A 17,949-nucleotide genomic window follows, 5' to 3' on the forward strand; every position below is an offset into this window, starting at 1 on the left:
ATTCGCTTGTGAATATGCAAGTAAATATATGCAAATTCTGTATTTATACATTTAGAAATTTTTCAGAACTCTGTTTATATATTTCGCTTGCCAATATACAAACAGGGTGATTTATTATGAATTTTTCATAGATCACATACAAATAGCTAGGATAAGCATATATAAAATTCTGGATTTATACAATTAGGAACTGAATTATACAAATTTTGGATTTATACAAATCAGGTGAATAACAAGAATTTGGGAAATTGTTGCCGTGAATTACATTTTTCTTGAACTGTAGCTGTAATACCTAATATAGGCTAAATGTTTGCTATTCTGCATAATTTTTCCATAAATAAACGGGTCATTGACCGTCCAAAAGTTATTTGGATTGAAATTAGTTGGTTTGAAATAGGCTAATAGCTTGTTAGTATTGATAATTCTCTTAGGGAAAGTTACATGTATATATAATGTTCGATCGATTAATTTATTAGTGTAGCCAAAATGCACACTAATGTATATGTTGTGTATAGGTGTGTACATATACATTAATAGAGTGTATTTTAGCTATATAAACTAATAAAGAATATACACAATTGTATCAACTTTAATTATGTTTGAGCTAATATCAATGTCACACTTAACTATCTTAAATTCAAACTATACAAGCAATATGTTAAACTTCAAACATTTTGTTTGAAATTTGACTTGATAGTCCCAACTTTATACTCGTATATATAACATTTGTAACTTCATCCCTATTTTCAACTATAATCCCATAAATTTGAAATTGATTTTAAAGGTGGCTAAATATTAAATATTCTATAATTTTTAGCTATGTCTTAAATAGTGATCCTTCGAGAAATTATATGTGCACTTGCCCCCTTTAGGCTTTAACCCTGGTAAACAAGGCACTAGAGGTGTTATTCGCGATAATGTGTTTCGATTTTGACAATTCATATTTGAGATATTAAGATATGAAGTTAGGTTTTGACAATTCAAAACTTCAAAATGCACAAATCTTCTTGAGAAGGAGGAGGGTTTAAAGTCTGCCAAAATTCAACTAAATTAAATTAAAGTTAAGTTGCATATCTAAAAGCAGCTCTATTATTATTTACGTTAATTTTTGAATAAAAATGTACATTTCACGCTTAAAATAGTCTGATCTTTAATTTTTGTCTTTTAACAATTGAACTTACGTTTCATACGATATAAATTCTTTAGAAACAATAATCATGCCAGGACATAACTTATGAGATATTGTGATATAAAATACAAACGTATGTCTTATGAAAAAATTCTCTATTACGAGATACAAAAATTAAAGACGAGCCCAAAAATAGAACATCTTCTTGATTTTGGCCCAAAGTTATTCTCTTTGGAGAGGCCCAACATCAAGTTTATGTTACACCGTCACAGTCTTCTTTCTTCGTCTCCGGCGAACTTTGCTTCTCTCCGACCAAAAAAAAATCGACCGGTGAGTTCCCTTTTTCTCTTTTGGCCTAATTCCCCAACCCCCAATGAGTTGTTTATCAGTATTCTGAAAGTGGAAAATGAAAAAAAGAAAAAAAATGCCTTAAAAGGTGCGGTTTTGCTCATTATATTGTTGATTTTCAGCATGTTTTTTAGTGGTAAAACAAGAATCTGTGAACTGAGGATTTTTCCCTTATGGGTTCTTTTTGTTACTGCATAAAGAAAGAAATCAGCTTCAGTTTCTGATTTTTTCCCCCTAATTAATATGCATTATTATTAGCTAATTGGATGGTTATCCAAGTTATACTGTATATCTACGAGGTAGGGGTAAGGTATGCGTATATTTTCCTCTTTTTCCCCAACCCCATTTGTGGGATTATACTGGGTTGGGTATGTATTCAAGTTATGAAAATTACTCAGTAAAAACACTCATGTTTTGCCTATTATATGACAAAATCATTGTTTTCTATCACTGGAAAAAGCACTTCCTCTGTTTGTTTAGTGCTGAGTTGTTACTGTTATTGGAGTTGCTAATGATATTGGGGAACAATTTGGGTTATGATGCTTGTTGGTGTCTGGCTTTCTTTCTTAAGCTATGGTATTCTTTCGCTTGCTGTCAGCACTCAGCCAGACTGTGCTGTCATTGTCTTACTGGGTTGTGGGTTCTTGAATATTTCTTTGGATTTTTTCGCCTTCTTTTTTCGATTTCAAGTTCTTATCTTATAGACGGCCGTAGAGGTTTTAGTTGCTAAGTTGTGGATGTCTGAATTGGCATGTGATACAGAAACATTGATCTATTGTGAATGCGGATATTGAGTTGATTGGTGATAATAAAGTTAATTTTATGTCTATCTTCCTTCTATCTAGTTTTAAGTTATGGGATTTGCTGACAGCATATTCCATTGTGCCATTGGATTGATTAGACACAAATTCTTTTCTATCTTTACTCAAATCTGTATCTGGTTTTTCATACTGTAGCTTTGAACCCCAGAACCATGTGTCTTTGATTGTGAGGGGGATGTGACCTGAGGAAATGCATGTGACATGAATTCTTCGGTTAATTACTGTTGTACGATTTCATGTTCAGTTTGGCTTGGATAGATAATTTGTTTTCATCGTCTTGGAAGAGGTAGCTGAGAGATTAGCAAGCTGATCCGCAGGAGTGATTTTGTGGGATATTGAGAAAATGTACTTTTCCGGAATGAGTAATTTGGTGGGATAATTGGCAAAATATGAGTGATTTTGTTGTTGCAGAAGGAACAAAAGCGACTTTACTGAATAATTTTTCCATAATTTGAGTGACCATCCATGTAATTAACACTAGTCAGTATTCTGAGATATCCTTAATAGATAAGGAAGAAAACAAGCAGTTTAAGGACATAAAGGTGTAATCTTTGTCATTATATTGCGGGTTTTCAACATACTCCTAATAGTAACACTAATTCTGAATTGGGGTTGTCATAGTCACTGACTATTATCACTGCATAAAGAAAGAATCGAGATGCTTATTTATGAGTTTTTTTCACAAGTTAATTTTGTATTCTTATTTACTTCCCATGTTAGTTACTCTCAAACCTTCTTAATATAAGAAGAAAAAGGAGAAATAGTCTATATAAAGGTCTCTTATTAATCAATTTATTGCGCAAACTTTTAGCATGCCTCTTAGTGGTAAAACCTGAACTATGAATTGGAGCTCGGTGTCTGCTTTCACTGCATAAAGAAATTAACTCCAATTTGTATGATTCATCATGATATTTTTTATAAGTTAATATGCGTTTTTATTTGGTTCCTATGTTAATCTGTTTACTGATATTCTTTTTATATAAAAGAAGAAGAAAAGAGTAATGCCATAAAAAGTGCAATATTTATCATTCTATTGCAAGTTTTAACCGCTTAAATTGAAATCAACTCATATAGCATCCTTTCAATTATTCGTAGTGATTCATACAACCAAATTCAATTTCTCAGCATCAAACTGTAGCATCTGAAATCCATGAATTCAAAATAGCTCTTATATCTGTGTGAGTGTTGTCCATTCCTGAGGTAAGGTTAGCATGGCAGAAAACTTGGTAAAATATTTTTTACAAATGAAAAAGAACTTAATAACTAATCTCTAATATTATTTCCTTTGTCAGCCAACATTCAGCATGAAATAAAGAGCTAGAAATGCTACTTGGAGAAAATGATCACTCTCCAGAAGTTGAACTTTAGGATGACAGCTTTCCCTTATTCTTTGCTTCGGTTGTTTGCTGTCAATGGTGATTATATAGTTTTCAGACACACAAGTCAGTCTGATTGGAGTAGTAAGAATGTCAATCGGTCCGTTGGCTTTTTTGGGGGTAACATAGAGATTCAGGGTGGAGTCGACCGCACTGTGTTTGCTCAGACTGCTCCATTTTCTACCATTGCTGGGACAATCCTTGTCCAGGCTCAAGACCTTGGTAAAATGTCTGAAGAGTTAGAAAATGATATTGATGAAAATAAACTTGATGATGCATGGACTGTGTATGAGAGGCACATGCAAATGGAAGGGTTTCCTAGAAAATCAATTGTTAATAAACTTCTAGCAGCCAGTGCTGAAAGCTCAGATCTTGGACAGCTGGACAGGGCTTATGGCTTGGTTGAACAAGCATTTGAGAAGAACAAGCATGACTTGCTTGAGAAGAATACTCTTATATATCTCTCTTTAGCTTTTGCCAAATGTGGATCACCTATTCCCGCATCTACTCTTTTAAGGAAGCTTGTGGAAACAGAGAAGTATCCACCTGTGAGTGCGTGGTCTGCAATCCTGGCTTATATGTCACAGACCTCTACTGGATCCTACCTTGCTGTTGAATTGGTCCTTGAAATAGGTTACTTATTCCAGGACGGAAGAGTTGATCCCCGTAAAAAGAGCAACGAATTTCTGCTTTTCATGAAGCCTAATGCTACTTGTTTCAACATTGCTTTAGCTGGATGTCTTCTGTTTGGAACCACTAGAAAAGCTGAGCAGCTCCTCGACATGATGCCTCGAATCAACTTGAAAGCTGATGCTACTTTACTAATCATAATGGCTCATATTTATGAGAAGAATGGACGAAAGGAGGAGCTCAAGAAGCTTAAGAGAGACATGGAAGAGGCCCCTAATGTGTCGGAGATCCAGTTTCGTCAGTTCTATAATTGTTTGCTTTCATGCTTTCTGAAGTTTGGAGATCTTGAATCTACATCCCACATGGTTCTAGAAATGCTTCGCAAGGCAGAGAAAGCTAAAAATTCTCTTGGTATAGCTACTTTGCTTCTTGAGGTTTCTAGAAGTGGCGATACATTGTGTTCAAATGTTCTTCCCGAGGATGCCCATCATCGAAAGCCAGATGAATCAGAAAGTTTGGTATCATATGAAGATCTCTGTAGGGACAGAAAGTTTTCAAAACTGCAAACCATTGCTAAAAACTTACTTGATGTCTTGGTAATTAAGTTGCAGAAGCAAATTGAATTTATTACAACTGAAGATGGTATTCTCCAGCCTACTGAGAAATTATATGTTAAATTGGTAAAGGCTTTCTTAGAAGCTGGGAGAACAAAAGATCTTACAGAATTTCTAATTAAGGCAGAGAAAGAAGATTCTCCAGTTTCAGTTGATGATTCTGCCTTGGTTCATGTGATAAACTCTTGTATTTCACTTGGATGGTTAGATCAGGCACATGACCTTCTGGATGAAATGCGATTGGCTGGTGTTAGAACTGGTTCTTCTGTTTATGCATCTCTTTTGAAAGCATACTGTAAAGAGAATCGAGCGGGGGAAGTTGCATCACTGCTTAGAGATGCTCGTAAAGCTGGGATTCAGATAGATGCAAGCTGTTATGAAGTATTGATCCAGTCCAGGGTGATACAGAAGGACTCTCAAGGGGCCCTTGACCTGTTCAAGGAGATGAAAGAGGCTAAGATACCAAGAGCTGGTCATCAAGAATTTGAGAAATTGGTGAAAGGGTCTGCAGAAGGAGGTGAAGCTAGTTTAATGGTGACGCTTTTGCATGAAATCAAGGAAGGGCAAAAATTAGATTATGGAGTTCATGATTGGAATAATGTAATTCACTTCTTCTGCAAAAAGAGGTTGATGCAAGATGCCGAAAAGGCTTTTAAGAAGATGAGGAGTTTGGACCATTCTCCAAATGCACAAACTTTTCATTCTCTGGTCACAGGTTATGCTGCCATTGGTGGAAAATATGTCGAGGTGACGGAACTATGGGGTGAAATGAAGTCTCTTGCTTTTTCTAGTGGAATGAAGTTTGATCAGGAACTGTTAGATGCTGTGCTTTATACATTTGTTAGAGGTGGTTTTTTTGTTCGAGCAATTGAAGTCGTAGAGATGATGGAGAAAGGTAATATGTTTATTGACAAGTATAAATATCGCACCCTCTTCTTAAAATACCACAAAACACTCTACAAGGGGAAGGCTCCAAAATTCCAGTCAGAATCTCAGATGAAAAAGAGAGAGGCAGCATTGAACTTTAAGAGATGGGCTGGGTTATGCTGAAGATTCATAGTCTATAGCCTCAAGTATATTACCCTTCAATACTGGAACTTGTTGCTCTGATAGTTCCTAAATGAGTTGACAGTGAAATGAATGGATCTCCATGTTGATCCAAATGTTTTCGACCCATCACTTGATGCTAGCAGATCAAGACATTTCCATGGATTTCATTCTTATTAATTTCTGATCATTCAGTTCCTTATCATCATAAGTGCCTTGCAAAATAAGTCATATTGATGAGATGCATCATGCTTTCTCTGTGTGCATTTAAGGAAACATATAATGGCTGATTTTTTTGAAGGTCAGTCTCCTTTGCTTATAATACTGCGCTGTCCTCAACATAGTATCCATTATGAGTAAAGTTGTGCCTGAAGATTATCCATTTATTTGTGCTCTGGAATGATTTTGAGAGGTTCAGGGTGAAGCATTTATTTTGCTTTACAATAAGAAATTCATCCATTTAATGTATGGAGGCATTAATCTTCTATTGAATGGCTTAACACCTTAGGTGCCTGCATTATTCAACATCCAAAAGAAGGTTTTAGTTTCTGCTAAAGCGGTGTATATAATTGCACCGTGACAGATCTGCTACTCATCACGATTCCTTTAAGGGAACCTTCAACATATACGCAAAATTGCTGAAATGAAGTATTTCGGGGAGATAATTTTGCAAGCACTAATTTTCTTTTTGATAAAGGTAAAGTTGTATTCCTCAGCAATGAGGGTATGCTGGCAACCGCCAAAAAGATTTACATCATTGACCCAAAAAAACCAACTAAAGAGAGCTGCTACTAAACTTGTAAAGAAGAAAAAAAAAATTAAAATCTGTCCAGCATCCTCTATACCCTCCTCTTTACACCATAAAAAGAAAGTCTTCATACAACGCCATTTGATCTTTTGCACTGATTCTGCAGTATTTTCTAGACACCTCTTGTTTCTTTCTCTCCAAATAGTCCATCATATACAGGAGGGTATCATGTTCCACCATTTCTTCTGTCTCTTACTCCCCCCACCCAGAAACTAAGAAGGTCTGCAGTGTACTGACAGGTAAATCTCTCGAACCTCATTACTGCTGGAAACTCTATTTGTCCGTAGTGGTTTATATAACGACTTTCCCATTACTTTAACAAGAAAGATTAAAGATCTTCAGGTTTAGATGTTAACATTTGTTTCTGGAGAAACTAGGTAGGTCTCTATTCTAGAGGTCCAATAAACATGTAACATGTTGAAGCTTAAATATTATGTAGTATATGATTTTTGCGCATTTAGTTATATGTCTGTTAGTTTCAGGATGTGCTTTCAAGCTCATATGATCTTTAAGATGAAGTCTAATGTCATTTTTGCTTTGTTCTATGTGTTCTTGTGAAAAGATTGACTTCGAACATGACTTTTCACTTTTGTGCTTTCTTCTATCTGTTCTTGTGAAAAGCGTGACTGAGAACTATGTTGCTTCCTATGTGTACTGAAAACAATTATTGATATCAAAACAATGATCCTTAGTAGGTAACATTTACATTGAAGAGTTTATGTCAAAAGCTAAAAGAGCAGATTTTTATTATAAGCGTAAAAGTTTGATGGTAACTTTGCTACTGAAAATTGAGAGGAGCCATCTGAATATCAACAGAAGAAAGCTCAGACTTAGAGTGTGGGATGGGATACAATTAAATAATTTATTGTTGATTAATAAATTTTGAAATTATTGCCCTTGAGAATAGCGGTAGAGAGAGGCGTAGGGCTTTGTTCTAGTGGTAAGAGCTTAGTGCACGTCACAGGTTCGATATTTAAGTGGAAAAGGGTAGAATGGCGGGCTCATTATCACCAAGTTTCAAATTGTGCACCACTGGCTCTCAGGATTTCTTGGTTATAAGAAACAAACAAAAAAATGGCATAAGAGAGACATTTGCTCAATTGTTAGTTCATTGCTTTTTGGGTTAATCAATTTTCTTATGGGTTTCTAATATTGGTTTCAATGTCAAACAAATTGGGTCAAAACAAAACAAAAAAAAGACCTTTTTGCTTCATAATTTTCAACGAACTAAACTCCACAAAAATCCAGCACAGCTTCTAATTTGAGCACAAGTGTACTGATTCTGGTGACTTTTGATTAAATAATGAGTATTATGAGAATGTAAGTAAGACTGACAGATTTGAAAACTTTGAGCCTTATAATTTTAACATGAAAACTTCCTGCTGATAATTGTCACTTCCTCATTCACCTGTCTACATCTTGTTTATCTTCTATTGCTTTCAGCTTATTTCTTCGAGGGTCTATGGGGTGAGTCGTTTCTTTGCCATTCCTTAAGTCAAGAGGAGAAATCGTTGCAAAAAATGGAAGAAAGAGCTGCCTTGGCTAAGATAACTCACTGAATCATGAGGATTTCCTGCAATATGTCAAGTAGATTTCTCACTTGACTTGAGCACTCTTGGCCTTGTTCTTCGGTGTGTTTCTAAAGCTTTATGTCTTATCAGAATCATTTATGATCCTATCGAATATATTTAAGATTTAGTTCCATCTATGGTTTTCTGCAGGTAAGACAGTTCGAAACATGATGGCATTGAGAAGATATTGTGAGACGAAGTGGTTAAACATCAAGCTGGAATTTGATTTCTCCTAATTGATGTGTAATATGTGTGCACTATTCTAGCTTAGATGGATTCTGTAGTCTAGCTAAACTTTTCCTCCCACACATGTTATGTAAGAATAAGTTCGCTATTTACTTGATGATTTTTGAGTTTTGTACTATGAAGGTGGTGGATTTTTGTGATGTATTATCTTTATTATAAGTTTGTCATTTTTAGTAAATGTGATTGTACCATATGATATGCACACATGTTTCATCGGAACTCAGAGCGAAAGGAAAAGGATTCAAAGGATCCTTATTACTACACCAGTAACTACATCACCACTCATGGGTGTGGTGGGACAATTGAAATCTCTCCACCTTTAGTTAAAAGTCTCGGTTTTAAGCCCGGGTAATGAAGAACTTTTGGTGGGGAGCACTTTCACAAGCATGAGGTGTGAATTTGGATTAGTCTAGCCAATGAGTTTCAGATACTAAATGTCTAAAGAGAAAAAACTGTAAAATCCTTTTCTTGCAATCATTATGGTTGTATGGGAACCCAAAATCAAACATTTTACATGTTTTGGTATAGCCATCATTGTTTACTTCAGTGTTTTGTTCTAGGGTTGTGAAGGGAAAGAAATCGGATTTATCGTGTGACAAAAGAAGAGAAAACTGTAGTTTGTACAGAAGAAATTTTGAAGTCTTTATAGTATGAACTGAAAACTGTAGTTTGAACTTTGAAATGAGTCTTGTCCTCATTTCTAAGACTGAAATTTTGAAGTCTTTATAGTATGAACTGATTTTTATCCCAATTTTTTTATTGGCCTGAAAGTCTGATTGAGAATGACATGTGTGGCCTAACATGTTTTTGCTAGTTCTGTGGGATTGACAAAATGGTTTTGTAGTGGACTTTGACAATTTGGAAGCTTATAATAGTTAACTTTGACTACTTATTGTGCTTTGTTACATATAGTTTGGTAATAGGAAGAGTATTAGAAAACCAAAAAAGATGACCACTAGCAGCAGAAATGTGCAGCATTTTGTTCATGTAATTCTTGTTATTCTTCATTGTTTTAATACAGGATTTTGCACAGAAGTAGATAGCATTACCAGCACTCTATCTCTGAGGGATCCTGGGATTTTATCATCTCCAGGAGGTGTCTTGAAGTTGGGATTTTTCAGTCCTCTAAACAGCTCTAACAGGTATGTTGGTATTTGGTACAATTTTTCTGAAACGATTGTCATTTGGGTGGCTAATAGGGACAAACCTTTAAGAGATTCTTCTGGGGTTGTCAAGATATCTGGTGATGGAAATATCGTCATTATGAACGGGGAGGAGGAGATTCTTTGGTCATCAAATGTTTCAACCTCTCAGGTAAACTCAATTGCCCTTCTCCAAGATTCTGGGAACTTTGTTCTTGTAGATCATCTGAACAATGGGAGCACAATATGGCAGAGTTTTGAACATCCTTCTGATTCAATTGTCCCTAAAATGAGATTAAGTGAAAACACAAGGACAGGGAGAGGGTAGAAGTAAAATCTTGGAGAAGCCCTTGGGATCCTAATTTCGGAAACTTTTCTTTAGGAATGAATTCTGGATTCATTCCTCAGGTGTATATCTGGAAAGGTAGTCATCCCTATTGGCGAAGTGGTCAATGGAATGGCCAGATCTTTATCGGAGTGCAGGGTATGTATTCTGTGTCGTCTGATGGATTCAATGTAGTGAACGATCGCGAAGGTACTGTATACCTTACTGGCCCTGGTGATTTTGATTTCTTAACGAAATTTATCTTGGATTGGAAAGGGAACTTGGTTCAATCATATTGGGATGTGAATGAGACAAACTGGAAGATAATATGGTCAGCTCCCAATAACGATTGTGAAGTTTATGGAACATGTGGTCCATTTGGGAGATGCAATCATTTGAAGTCGCCGATCTATTCTTGTCTGAAAGGTTTCGAGCCAAAGCACAGGGAAGAATGGGAAAAGGGGAATTGGACTAGTGGTTGTGTTAGGAGGAAAGGTTTGCAATGTGAAGTAAGGAATAACTCAGGGGATTCAAGTAAAGAAGACGGATTTCTAAAGATAGGGTCAATAAAGTTGCCTGATTTTGCAGAAAGGTCATCGACTAGAGAAGACCAATGTAGAAGCCAATGCTTGGGAAATTGTTCCTGCATAGCGTATGCATATGACTCAGGTATTGGCTGTATATTGTGGAGTAACAACTTGATTGATATTCAGCAGTTCCAAAGCTCGGGGAAAGATCTTTATATTCGTGTGGCACATTCTGAGCTTGGTATGTATAGTGGTGTTATATAGAAGACTCTTTATCTACCCAGAATAGCTTAATCAGTCATTTGAGATATCATGAACTTAATTGAATTCCATATATATACATTAAGTAGCTTATTTCTGTAGAGAACTGATATTTGTTCACCTTTTGTGATTGCTCTACATTGCAGATCATCATAAAGACATAAAGAAAATTGTGATTCCAGTAATCCTTGGTTTTCTAACACTCTGTGTTTGTCTGTTCCTTTGCTGTAAAAGGATGGCCAGACGTAGAGGTAAAACAGGCTATAAAGTTTTCGTATTATACATTTAGAAGCACTTTGTTAGCTATAGTAGTTAACTTGTATCCCTGCTGATATTAGGAGCAAAAAGGAAGAAGAAAAATTTACTTGGTGACAGAAGTGCAGTTCATATGGAAGAGTTACCAGTCTTCAGCCTCGATACGCTTGCAAATGCAACATCCCAATTCCATGAGGATAAGAAGCTTGGTCAGGGCGGTTTTGGTCCAGTTTACATGGTACAATTTTCTTCTCTCTCGATCACTTTTCAAATTTCAATTGCTGAAATTGCTGATTCCTTGTAGGGAAAATTGGAAGATGGGAAAGAAATAGCAGTCAAGAGGCTTTCAAAAGCCTCGGGACAAGGGCTGGAAGAGTTCATGAATGAAGTGTTGGTGATCTCTAAAGTCCAACATCGAAACCTTGTTAGACTTTTGGGGTGTTGCATTGATAAAGAGGAGAAGATGTTGATTTATGAATATATGCCCAAGAAAAGCTTGGATGTGTTTCTCTTTGGTTAGTCTTTACTTTTAATAAGCATTTTACTTCTCATATGCAGTTGTTCTTTGTTACTCCACATCTATGTTGTTCGGACACTTCAATTATGTCGATGGATGCTTATTAGATCCTCCAAAAGTAGTGCACTTTTGGAGGATCCGACACGAGAACATCAACAGTTTTGGGGAGTCTGAGCAACATTGCTCCACATTTCTTCTGAAGCAAAGTTAATCCCTTCTCCACTCATATTTGACAAACATCTAGATGAAGGACACCGAAGCATTTTGGATTGGAGAAAACGTTCCACTATAATCGAAGGGGTTGGTCGAGGACTCCTTTATCTTCACAGAGATTCAAGATTGAAGATAATTCATAGAGATCTGAAGCCAAGTAACATTTTGCTCGATAATGACTTCAATCCAAAGATTTCAGATTTTGGAATGGCTAGGATTTTCGGATCTGACCAAGATCAAGCAGACACAAGGAGAGTAGTTGGTACTTAGTAAGTGGACATTGATCTATATATACCATAGCTTTACATAGTTTTCTCCCGTAAAATAACCATATCATACATATTTATTAACTAATCATTTGTTACACGAACGTGCTGATATTTTTACAGTGGATACATGGCCCCAGAATATGCAATGAAAGGAAGATTCTCTGAGAAATCGGACGTTTTCAGCTTTGGAGTTCTAGTGTTAGAGATCATCAGTGGCCGAAAAAGTACAAGTTCTTGGAATGAGACATCCTCTTTTAGCCTTTTCGGATATGTAAGATTCCCTTTATATGCTACTATGCAAATACGAAAAATGCTCATACTGCAAAAACTATGTAGTCAAACATTTCTACATCAACGTTGTTTGTCTTGATATTTTTTGGTTGCTATAGTGAAATGTTGTTATAGAGAACATATAGCAACGTGTTGTTATAGAGAGTTCGATTGTGTACCTTATATTTTTACGTCATGATGGTAGAATTACTTTTGCTGTCACTGTGTTTTATGCATCAATAAGTTTGATGATCAACTTTTCACTGTTTTCAGGCATGGATGTTATGGAAAGAACAAGATTTATTAACTTTTATCGATCCATTCATATTGAACACGAGCTCGGAAATGGAGATCAGAAAATGCATACAGATTGGTTTACTATGTGTTCAAGAATTTGCTGAAGACAGGCCAAGTATTTCATCTGTTCTTGCTATGCTTACCAGTGAAACTACAAGTCTTCCTGCACCATCACAACCTGCTTTTACTGAAAGACATGATTGTATCTTCAAAATGTGCAATGAAACTAATTGTACTTTGAACAATATCAGTATCACAAACATAACTGGTAGATGACATGAGTCTATGATTTTTATTTTTTTTTAAAAGATATATGCTTAATTATCATTGTACATGATGATCCATTTGTCTCAATTTGTATGATATCTTTGTCATTCATTTTTCGATTACATGTTGAATCAAATATCGTAATCCACAAGTGTAATGTGTGTTTGCAAATGTTATTCGTATAATAGCGAATCAAGTTATGCAACAAATGCAAGTCACAGAATATATTATATCTCAATATGGTGGAATAAAATGAAAAAGCACTTAGGTTTAATGTCAATTTGTGCAACAATACATTTTTCATTTCACTAGGTGCATTATTAGTTGGCAAGCATGTTGACGATGAGGTGCTAGCTTATTGTCAAGGTCCCCACTCAATTCTCACACTAACGTGGCTTTTGGATTTTCACTCATTTTACTTTTTCGAAATAGTTTAAATATATCAATCATTATATTTTTGGTCTAAGGTTGAGTTAAGCTTAGATGTCATATCTTTACATCAATACCCATTTTATTTTATTTTCTTCTTCTTTTTTCAATGAGCATTTAATAATTTAAGGAAAAGAAATGTGTTATTTCAACCAAGTTAAAACTTGTCAATTCACAATGTTATTTCAGGAACATGCTACACAATGATAGTGATGGGAGAAAAGACTTATATTGTCAGCGTATAGTAATTAAACTCTACATTTTGCATTATTCGTTTTTAACTGTCAATTTTTCCATTGGCCTAAAAGTCTCTGATTGAGAATGATATGTGGTTTGTGATATTTCTAAAGGGTCAACAAATTAAAAATCCTATTTGGCTGCTTGTGCTATTAGACTTTGACAACATATTGTGCTTCATAAAGTGTGGTAATAAGAAAAGTCTTAGAAAACCAAAAAGATGAGCAACAGCAGCAGCAGAAATCTGCAATATTTTGTTCATATAATTCTTGTTATTCTTCGTTTTATCGATACAGGATTATGCAGTGAAGTGGATAACATTACCAGCATTCAATCTCTGAGAGATCCTGGAATTTTATCGTCTCCAGGAGGCGTATTCAAGTTAGGATTTTTCAGTCCTCAAAACAGTTCTAATAGGTATGTTGGTATTTGGTATAATTTTTCTGTAACAACTGTCATTTGGGTGGCTAATAGGGACAAACCTTTAAGAGATTCTTCTGGTGTTGTAAAGATATCTCATGATGGAAGTGTTGTTATAACGAATGGAGAGGAGGAGATTCTTTGGTCATCAAATGTTTCAACTTCTCAGGTAAACTCAATTGGCCTTCTCCAAGATTCTGGGAACTTTGTACTCGTAGATCATCGAAACAATATGAGCACAATATGGCAGAGTTTTGAACATCCTTCTGATTCAACTATTCCTAGAATGAGAATAAGTGAAAATACAAGGACAGGGGAGGTGGTAGAAGCAAGATCTTGGAGAAGTCCTTCGGATCCTAATATCGGAGACTTTTCTTTAAGAATGAACTCTGGAGTCATTCCTCAGGTGTATATATGGAAAGGAAACCGTCCCTATTGGCGAACTGGTCAATGGAATGGACAGATCTTTATAGGAGTGCAGAATATGTATGCTGTGGTATCTGATGGATTTAATGTAGTGAATGATCGCGAAGGTACTGTATATTTTACTGGACCTATTCGTGATAATTTTTTAAGGATATTAGTCTTGGATTGGAGAGGGAACTTGGTTCAATCATATTGGAATGTGACTGAGGTAAACTGGAAGATAATATGGTCAGCTCCCAGTAACGATTGTGAAGTTTATGGAACGTGTGGTCCATTTGGGAGCTGCAATCATTTGGAGTCGCCGGTCTGTTCTTGTCTGAAAGGTTTCGAGCCAAAGCATAGGGAAGAATGGGAAAAGGGGAATTGGACTAGTGGTTGTGTTAGGAGGAGTGCTTTGCAATGTGAAGTTAATAATAACACCGCGAATTCAAGTAAAGAAGACGGATTTCTAAAGATGGAGTTGATGAAATTGCCTGATTTTGCTGAAAGGTCATCTCTTACAGAAGACTTATGTAGAAGCCAATGCTTGGGGAATTGTTCCTGCATAGGGTATGCATTTGATTCAGGTATAGGCTGTATGTCGTGGAGTGAAATGATTGACATTCAGCAGTTCCAAAGCTCGGGGAAAGATCTCTTTATTCACGTGGCACATTCAGAGCTTGGTAAGTATTCTGGTACTGAATAAAAAACTCATTGTCAGTCATTTGAGATAGACATAATGCATAAACGTGCCCTTTTACTTGGCCTCAACTCACATCTATGCTCTCATGCACACTCAAAGTTAGATGGCATGGATGTCAGCAAAGGCCAAGTCAAAAGATACGTTTATGTATTATGCCTTTGAGATATGCTCGACTTAATTGAATTCCATGTATTCTGTAAAGAACTGATTTTTGTTCACCTTTAGTGTTTTCTGCAGATCATGGTAAAGACATAAAGAAAATCGTAATTCCAGTAATCGTTGGCTCTCTTACACTATGTGTTTGTCTGTTCCTTTGCTATATAATGGTGATCAGACGTAGAGGTAAACGTGCTATTAAGTTTTTGTATTATACATTTAGAAGCACTTTGTTCGCTATAGTTAACTTGTATTCCTGCTGATATTAGGAGTGAAAAGCGAGGAGGTAGCTTTACTTGGTAACAAAAGTTCAGTTAATATGGAAGAATTGCCAGTCTTCAGCCTCGATACGATTGCAAATGCAACATCCCAATTCAATGAGGATAATAAGCTTGGTCAGGGCGGTTTTGGTCCAGTTTACAAGGTACGAGTTTCATCTCTCTCGATCACTTCCCATATTTCAAGTTACTGATATTGGTGATTCCTTGTAGGGGAAATTGGAAGATGGGAAAGAAATAGCTGTCAAGAGGCTTTCAAAAGCCTCGAAACAAGGGCTAGAGGAGTTCATGAATGAAGTGTTGGTGATCTCGAAAGTCCAACATAGAAACCTTGTTAGACTCTGTGGATGTTGTGTTGATAAAGAGGAGAAGATGCTGATTTATGAATATATGCCAAAGAAAAGCTTAGATGTGTTTCTCTTTGGTTAGTCCTTGTTACTTCTCATCTGCATTACTCCACGTCTATGTTGCTTGGACTCTTCAATAATGTTGATGGATGCTTGCTAGATCCCCCAAAAGTAGTGCATTTTTTGAGGATCTGACATGAGTACATCAGCATTCTGAGCAACATTACTCCACATTTCTTCTGATCCTTTTGTTTAAATTCTGCATTCATATTTGACAAACATCTAGATGAAGGACATCGAGACATTTTGGATTGGACAAAACGTTCCATTATAATCGAAGGAGTTGGTCGTGGACTCCTTTATCTACACAGAGATTCAAGATTGAAGATAATTCATAGAGATCTAAAGCCAAGTAACATCTTGCTCGATAATAACTTCGATCCAAAGATCTCAGATTTTGGCATGGCTAGGATTTTCGGATCTGATCAAGATCAAGCAGACACAATGAGAGTAGTTGGTACTTAGTAAGTGATCATTTATCTATATACAATACCATAACTTTGCATAATTCTCCACCATATTAACCAACTAAACTACTCGAATCGTACTGACATTTTTACAGTGGATACATGGCCCCCGAATATGCAATGGTAGGAAGATTCTCAGAGAAATCCGATGTTTTCAGCTTTGGAGTTCTAGTCTTAGAGATCATAAGTGGTCGAAAAAGTACAAGTTCTTGGACTGAAACATCCTCTTTGAGCCTTTTGGGATATGTAAGACTCCTCTTATAGTTGCTATAGCGAAATGTTTGTTATAATAAAGAACGTATAATATAACATAACCAAAAAAGAACTTGGCTGTTATATAATGAAATGTTATTATAAAGGACGACTGTTATAAAGAGATCTGACTGACTATAGGTACCTTATATTTAGTTTGATGATCTAACTTTTCATTGTTTTCAGGCATGGAAGTTATGGAAAGAACAAGATTTATCAACTTTTATCGATCCGTTTATATTGAATACGAGCTCGGAAATGGAGATCAGAAAATGCATACAGATTGGTTTACTATGTGTTCAAGAATTTGCTGAAGACAGGCCAAGTATTTCATCTGTTCTTGTTATGCTTACTAGTGAAAGTACAAGTCTTCCAGCACCATCACAACCTGCTTTTACTGAAAGAAGACACTTCAGAATGTGCAATGAAAATAGAGAAACTAAGTTTACTTTGAACGAAATGAGTATAACAAACCTTACTGGTAGATAACATGAGCATATATAATTACTTTTTTAAGATTTGCACAATTGTTAGTTGTTATAGTATGATCTCTCAATTTGTATGATACCTTTTTTAATTCTAATATGTTTCAAAATGTTTGACAATATTGGGTTTGTGTAAAGCACGGAGTCATACATTTGTTGTAAACACCGAATATAAGTAAGTTTTAACAAAAACAGAACAATAAGTTTTAACAAAATAGAACAATATTAAAACCTAAGGAATTGATTTTATCATCCAATGATAGCTAAGATGTATTTTTTTTCCTTTACTAAATTGTATTTTGCTTACTAAACTTTTTCAAGTGTGAATGGTGTGACAACGAGCAAATAACAAACAAAAATTTAGTCATTTCATCTCATATATTGTGGAATGTGTGTTTATATGAATTTTAAATGTTTTATTTTGTGTTTTAATAATAAACTATCCAATTATTTTCACTATGTATATTTAGTAATTTTATTTCAATTTATTTATGGTACTTTCATTTTTAGTATATTATATATATAAATTATTTTTAAAATAGTGTTATAAATTATAATAATTAATAACTTTAAATATTTTTAAAACATATTAAAAGTTTGATCGACCCTCGAAATTTTACATATGTGACATAAATTGGGACCGATAGAGTAACATATATTATTTTAAAAATACATTAAAAAATATTGTAAATCACAATAATTAATAGTTTTTAATATTTAAAAATCAAACAACTTCATAAATTGAGACAAATAGGGTAACATATATTAGGCTGCTTA

The 17,949-nt window shown here is 35.3% G+C and overlaps 2 protein-coding genes across 2 annotated transcripts; both read left to right on the forward strand.

Moving 5' to 3' along the window:
* The first annotated feature begins 1,350 nt into the window (after window positions 1-1,350).
* On the forward strand, window positions 1,351-10,051 carry LOC125819172 (pentatricopeptide repeat-containing protein At1g03100, mitochondrial). The gene is made up of 7 exons (XM_049498678.1): window positions 1,351-1,459; window positions 3,591-7,012; window positions 8,274-8,404; window positions 8,495-8,587; window positions 9,612-9,732; window positions 9,827-9,904; window positions 9,986-10,051. The coding sequence occupies exon 2, from the start codon at window positions 3,638-3,640 to the stop codon at window positions 5,966-5,968; it is 2,331 nt and encodes a 776-aa protein (XP_049354635.1). The 5' UTR covers window positions 1,351-1,459; window positions 3,591-3,637; the 3' UTR covers window positions 5,969-7,012; window positions 8,274-8,404; window positions 8,495-8,587; window positions 9,612-9,732; window positions 9,827-9,904; window positions 9,986-10,051.
* LOC125819173 (G-type lectin S-receptor-like serine/threonine-protein kinase At1g11330) lies at window positions 9,835-17,182 on the forward strand. Its single transcript, XM_049498679.1, has 8 exons — window positions 9,835-10,726; window positions 15,012-15,107; window positions 15,353-15,469; window positions 15,553-15,707; window positions 15,775-15,985; window positions 16,195-16,432; window positions 16,531-16,681; window positions 16,874-17,182. Exons 1-8 carry the CDS (start codon window positions 10,117-10,119, stop codon window positions 17,174-17,176), a joined length of 1,881 nt encoding a protein of 626 aa, XP_049354636.1. The 5' UTR covers window positions 9,835-10,116; the 3' UTR covers window positions 17,177-17,182.
* The last annotated feature ends 767 nt before the right edge of the window (window positions 17,183-17,949 follow it).

The sequence above is a fragment of the Solanum verrucosum genome, unplaced genomic scaffold (genome assembly GCF_900185275.1).
Source record: "Solanum verrucosum unplaced genomic scaffold, falcon-dt-bn FXZP01000252.1, whole genome shotgun sequence".
Lineage (NCBI taxonomy): Eukaryota > Viridiplantae > Streptophyta > Magnoliopsida > Solanales > Solanaceae > Solanum > Solanum verrucosum.

Coding starts and splice junctions, on each gene's coding strand:
- LOC125819172 (XM_049498678.1), top strand. CDS start 3,638: ATGATCACTCTCCAGAAGTTGAACTTTAGGATGACAGCTTTCCCTTAT.
- LOC125819173 (XM_049498679.1), top strand. CDS start 10,117: ATGAATTCTGGATTCATTCCTCAGGTGTATATCTGGAAAGGTAGTCAT. Junction 15,708..15,774: donor GTTTTGGTCCAGTTTACAAG/GTACGAGTTTCA, acceptor GATTCCTTGTAG/GGGAAATTGGAAGATGGGAA. Junction 16,433..16,530: donor ATGAGAGTAGTTGGTACTTA/GTAAGTGATCAT, acceptor ACATTTTTACAG/TGGATACATGGCCCCCGAAT.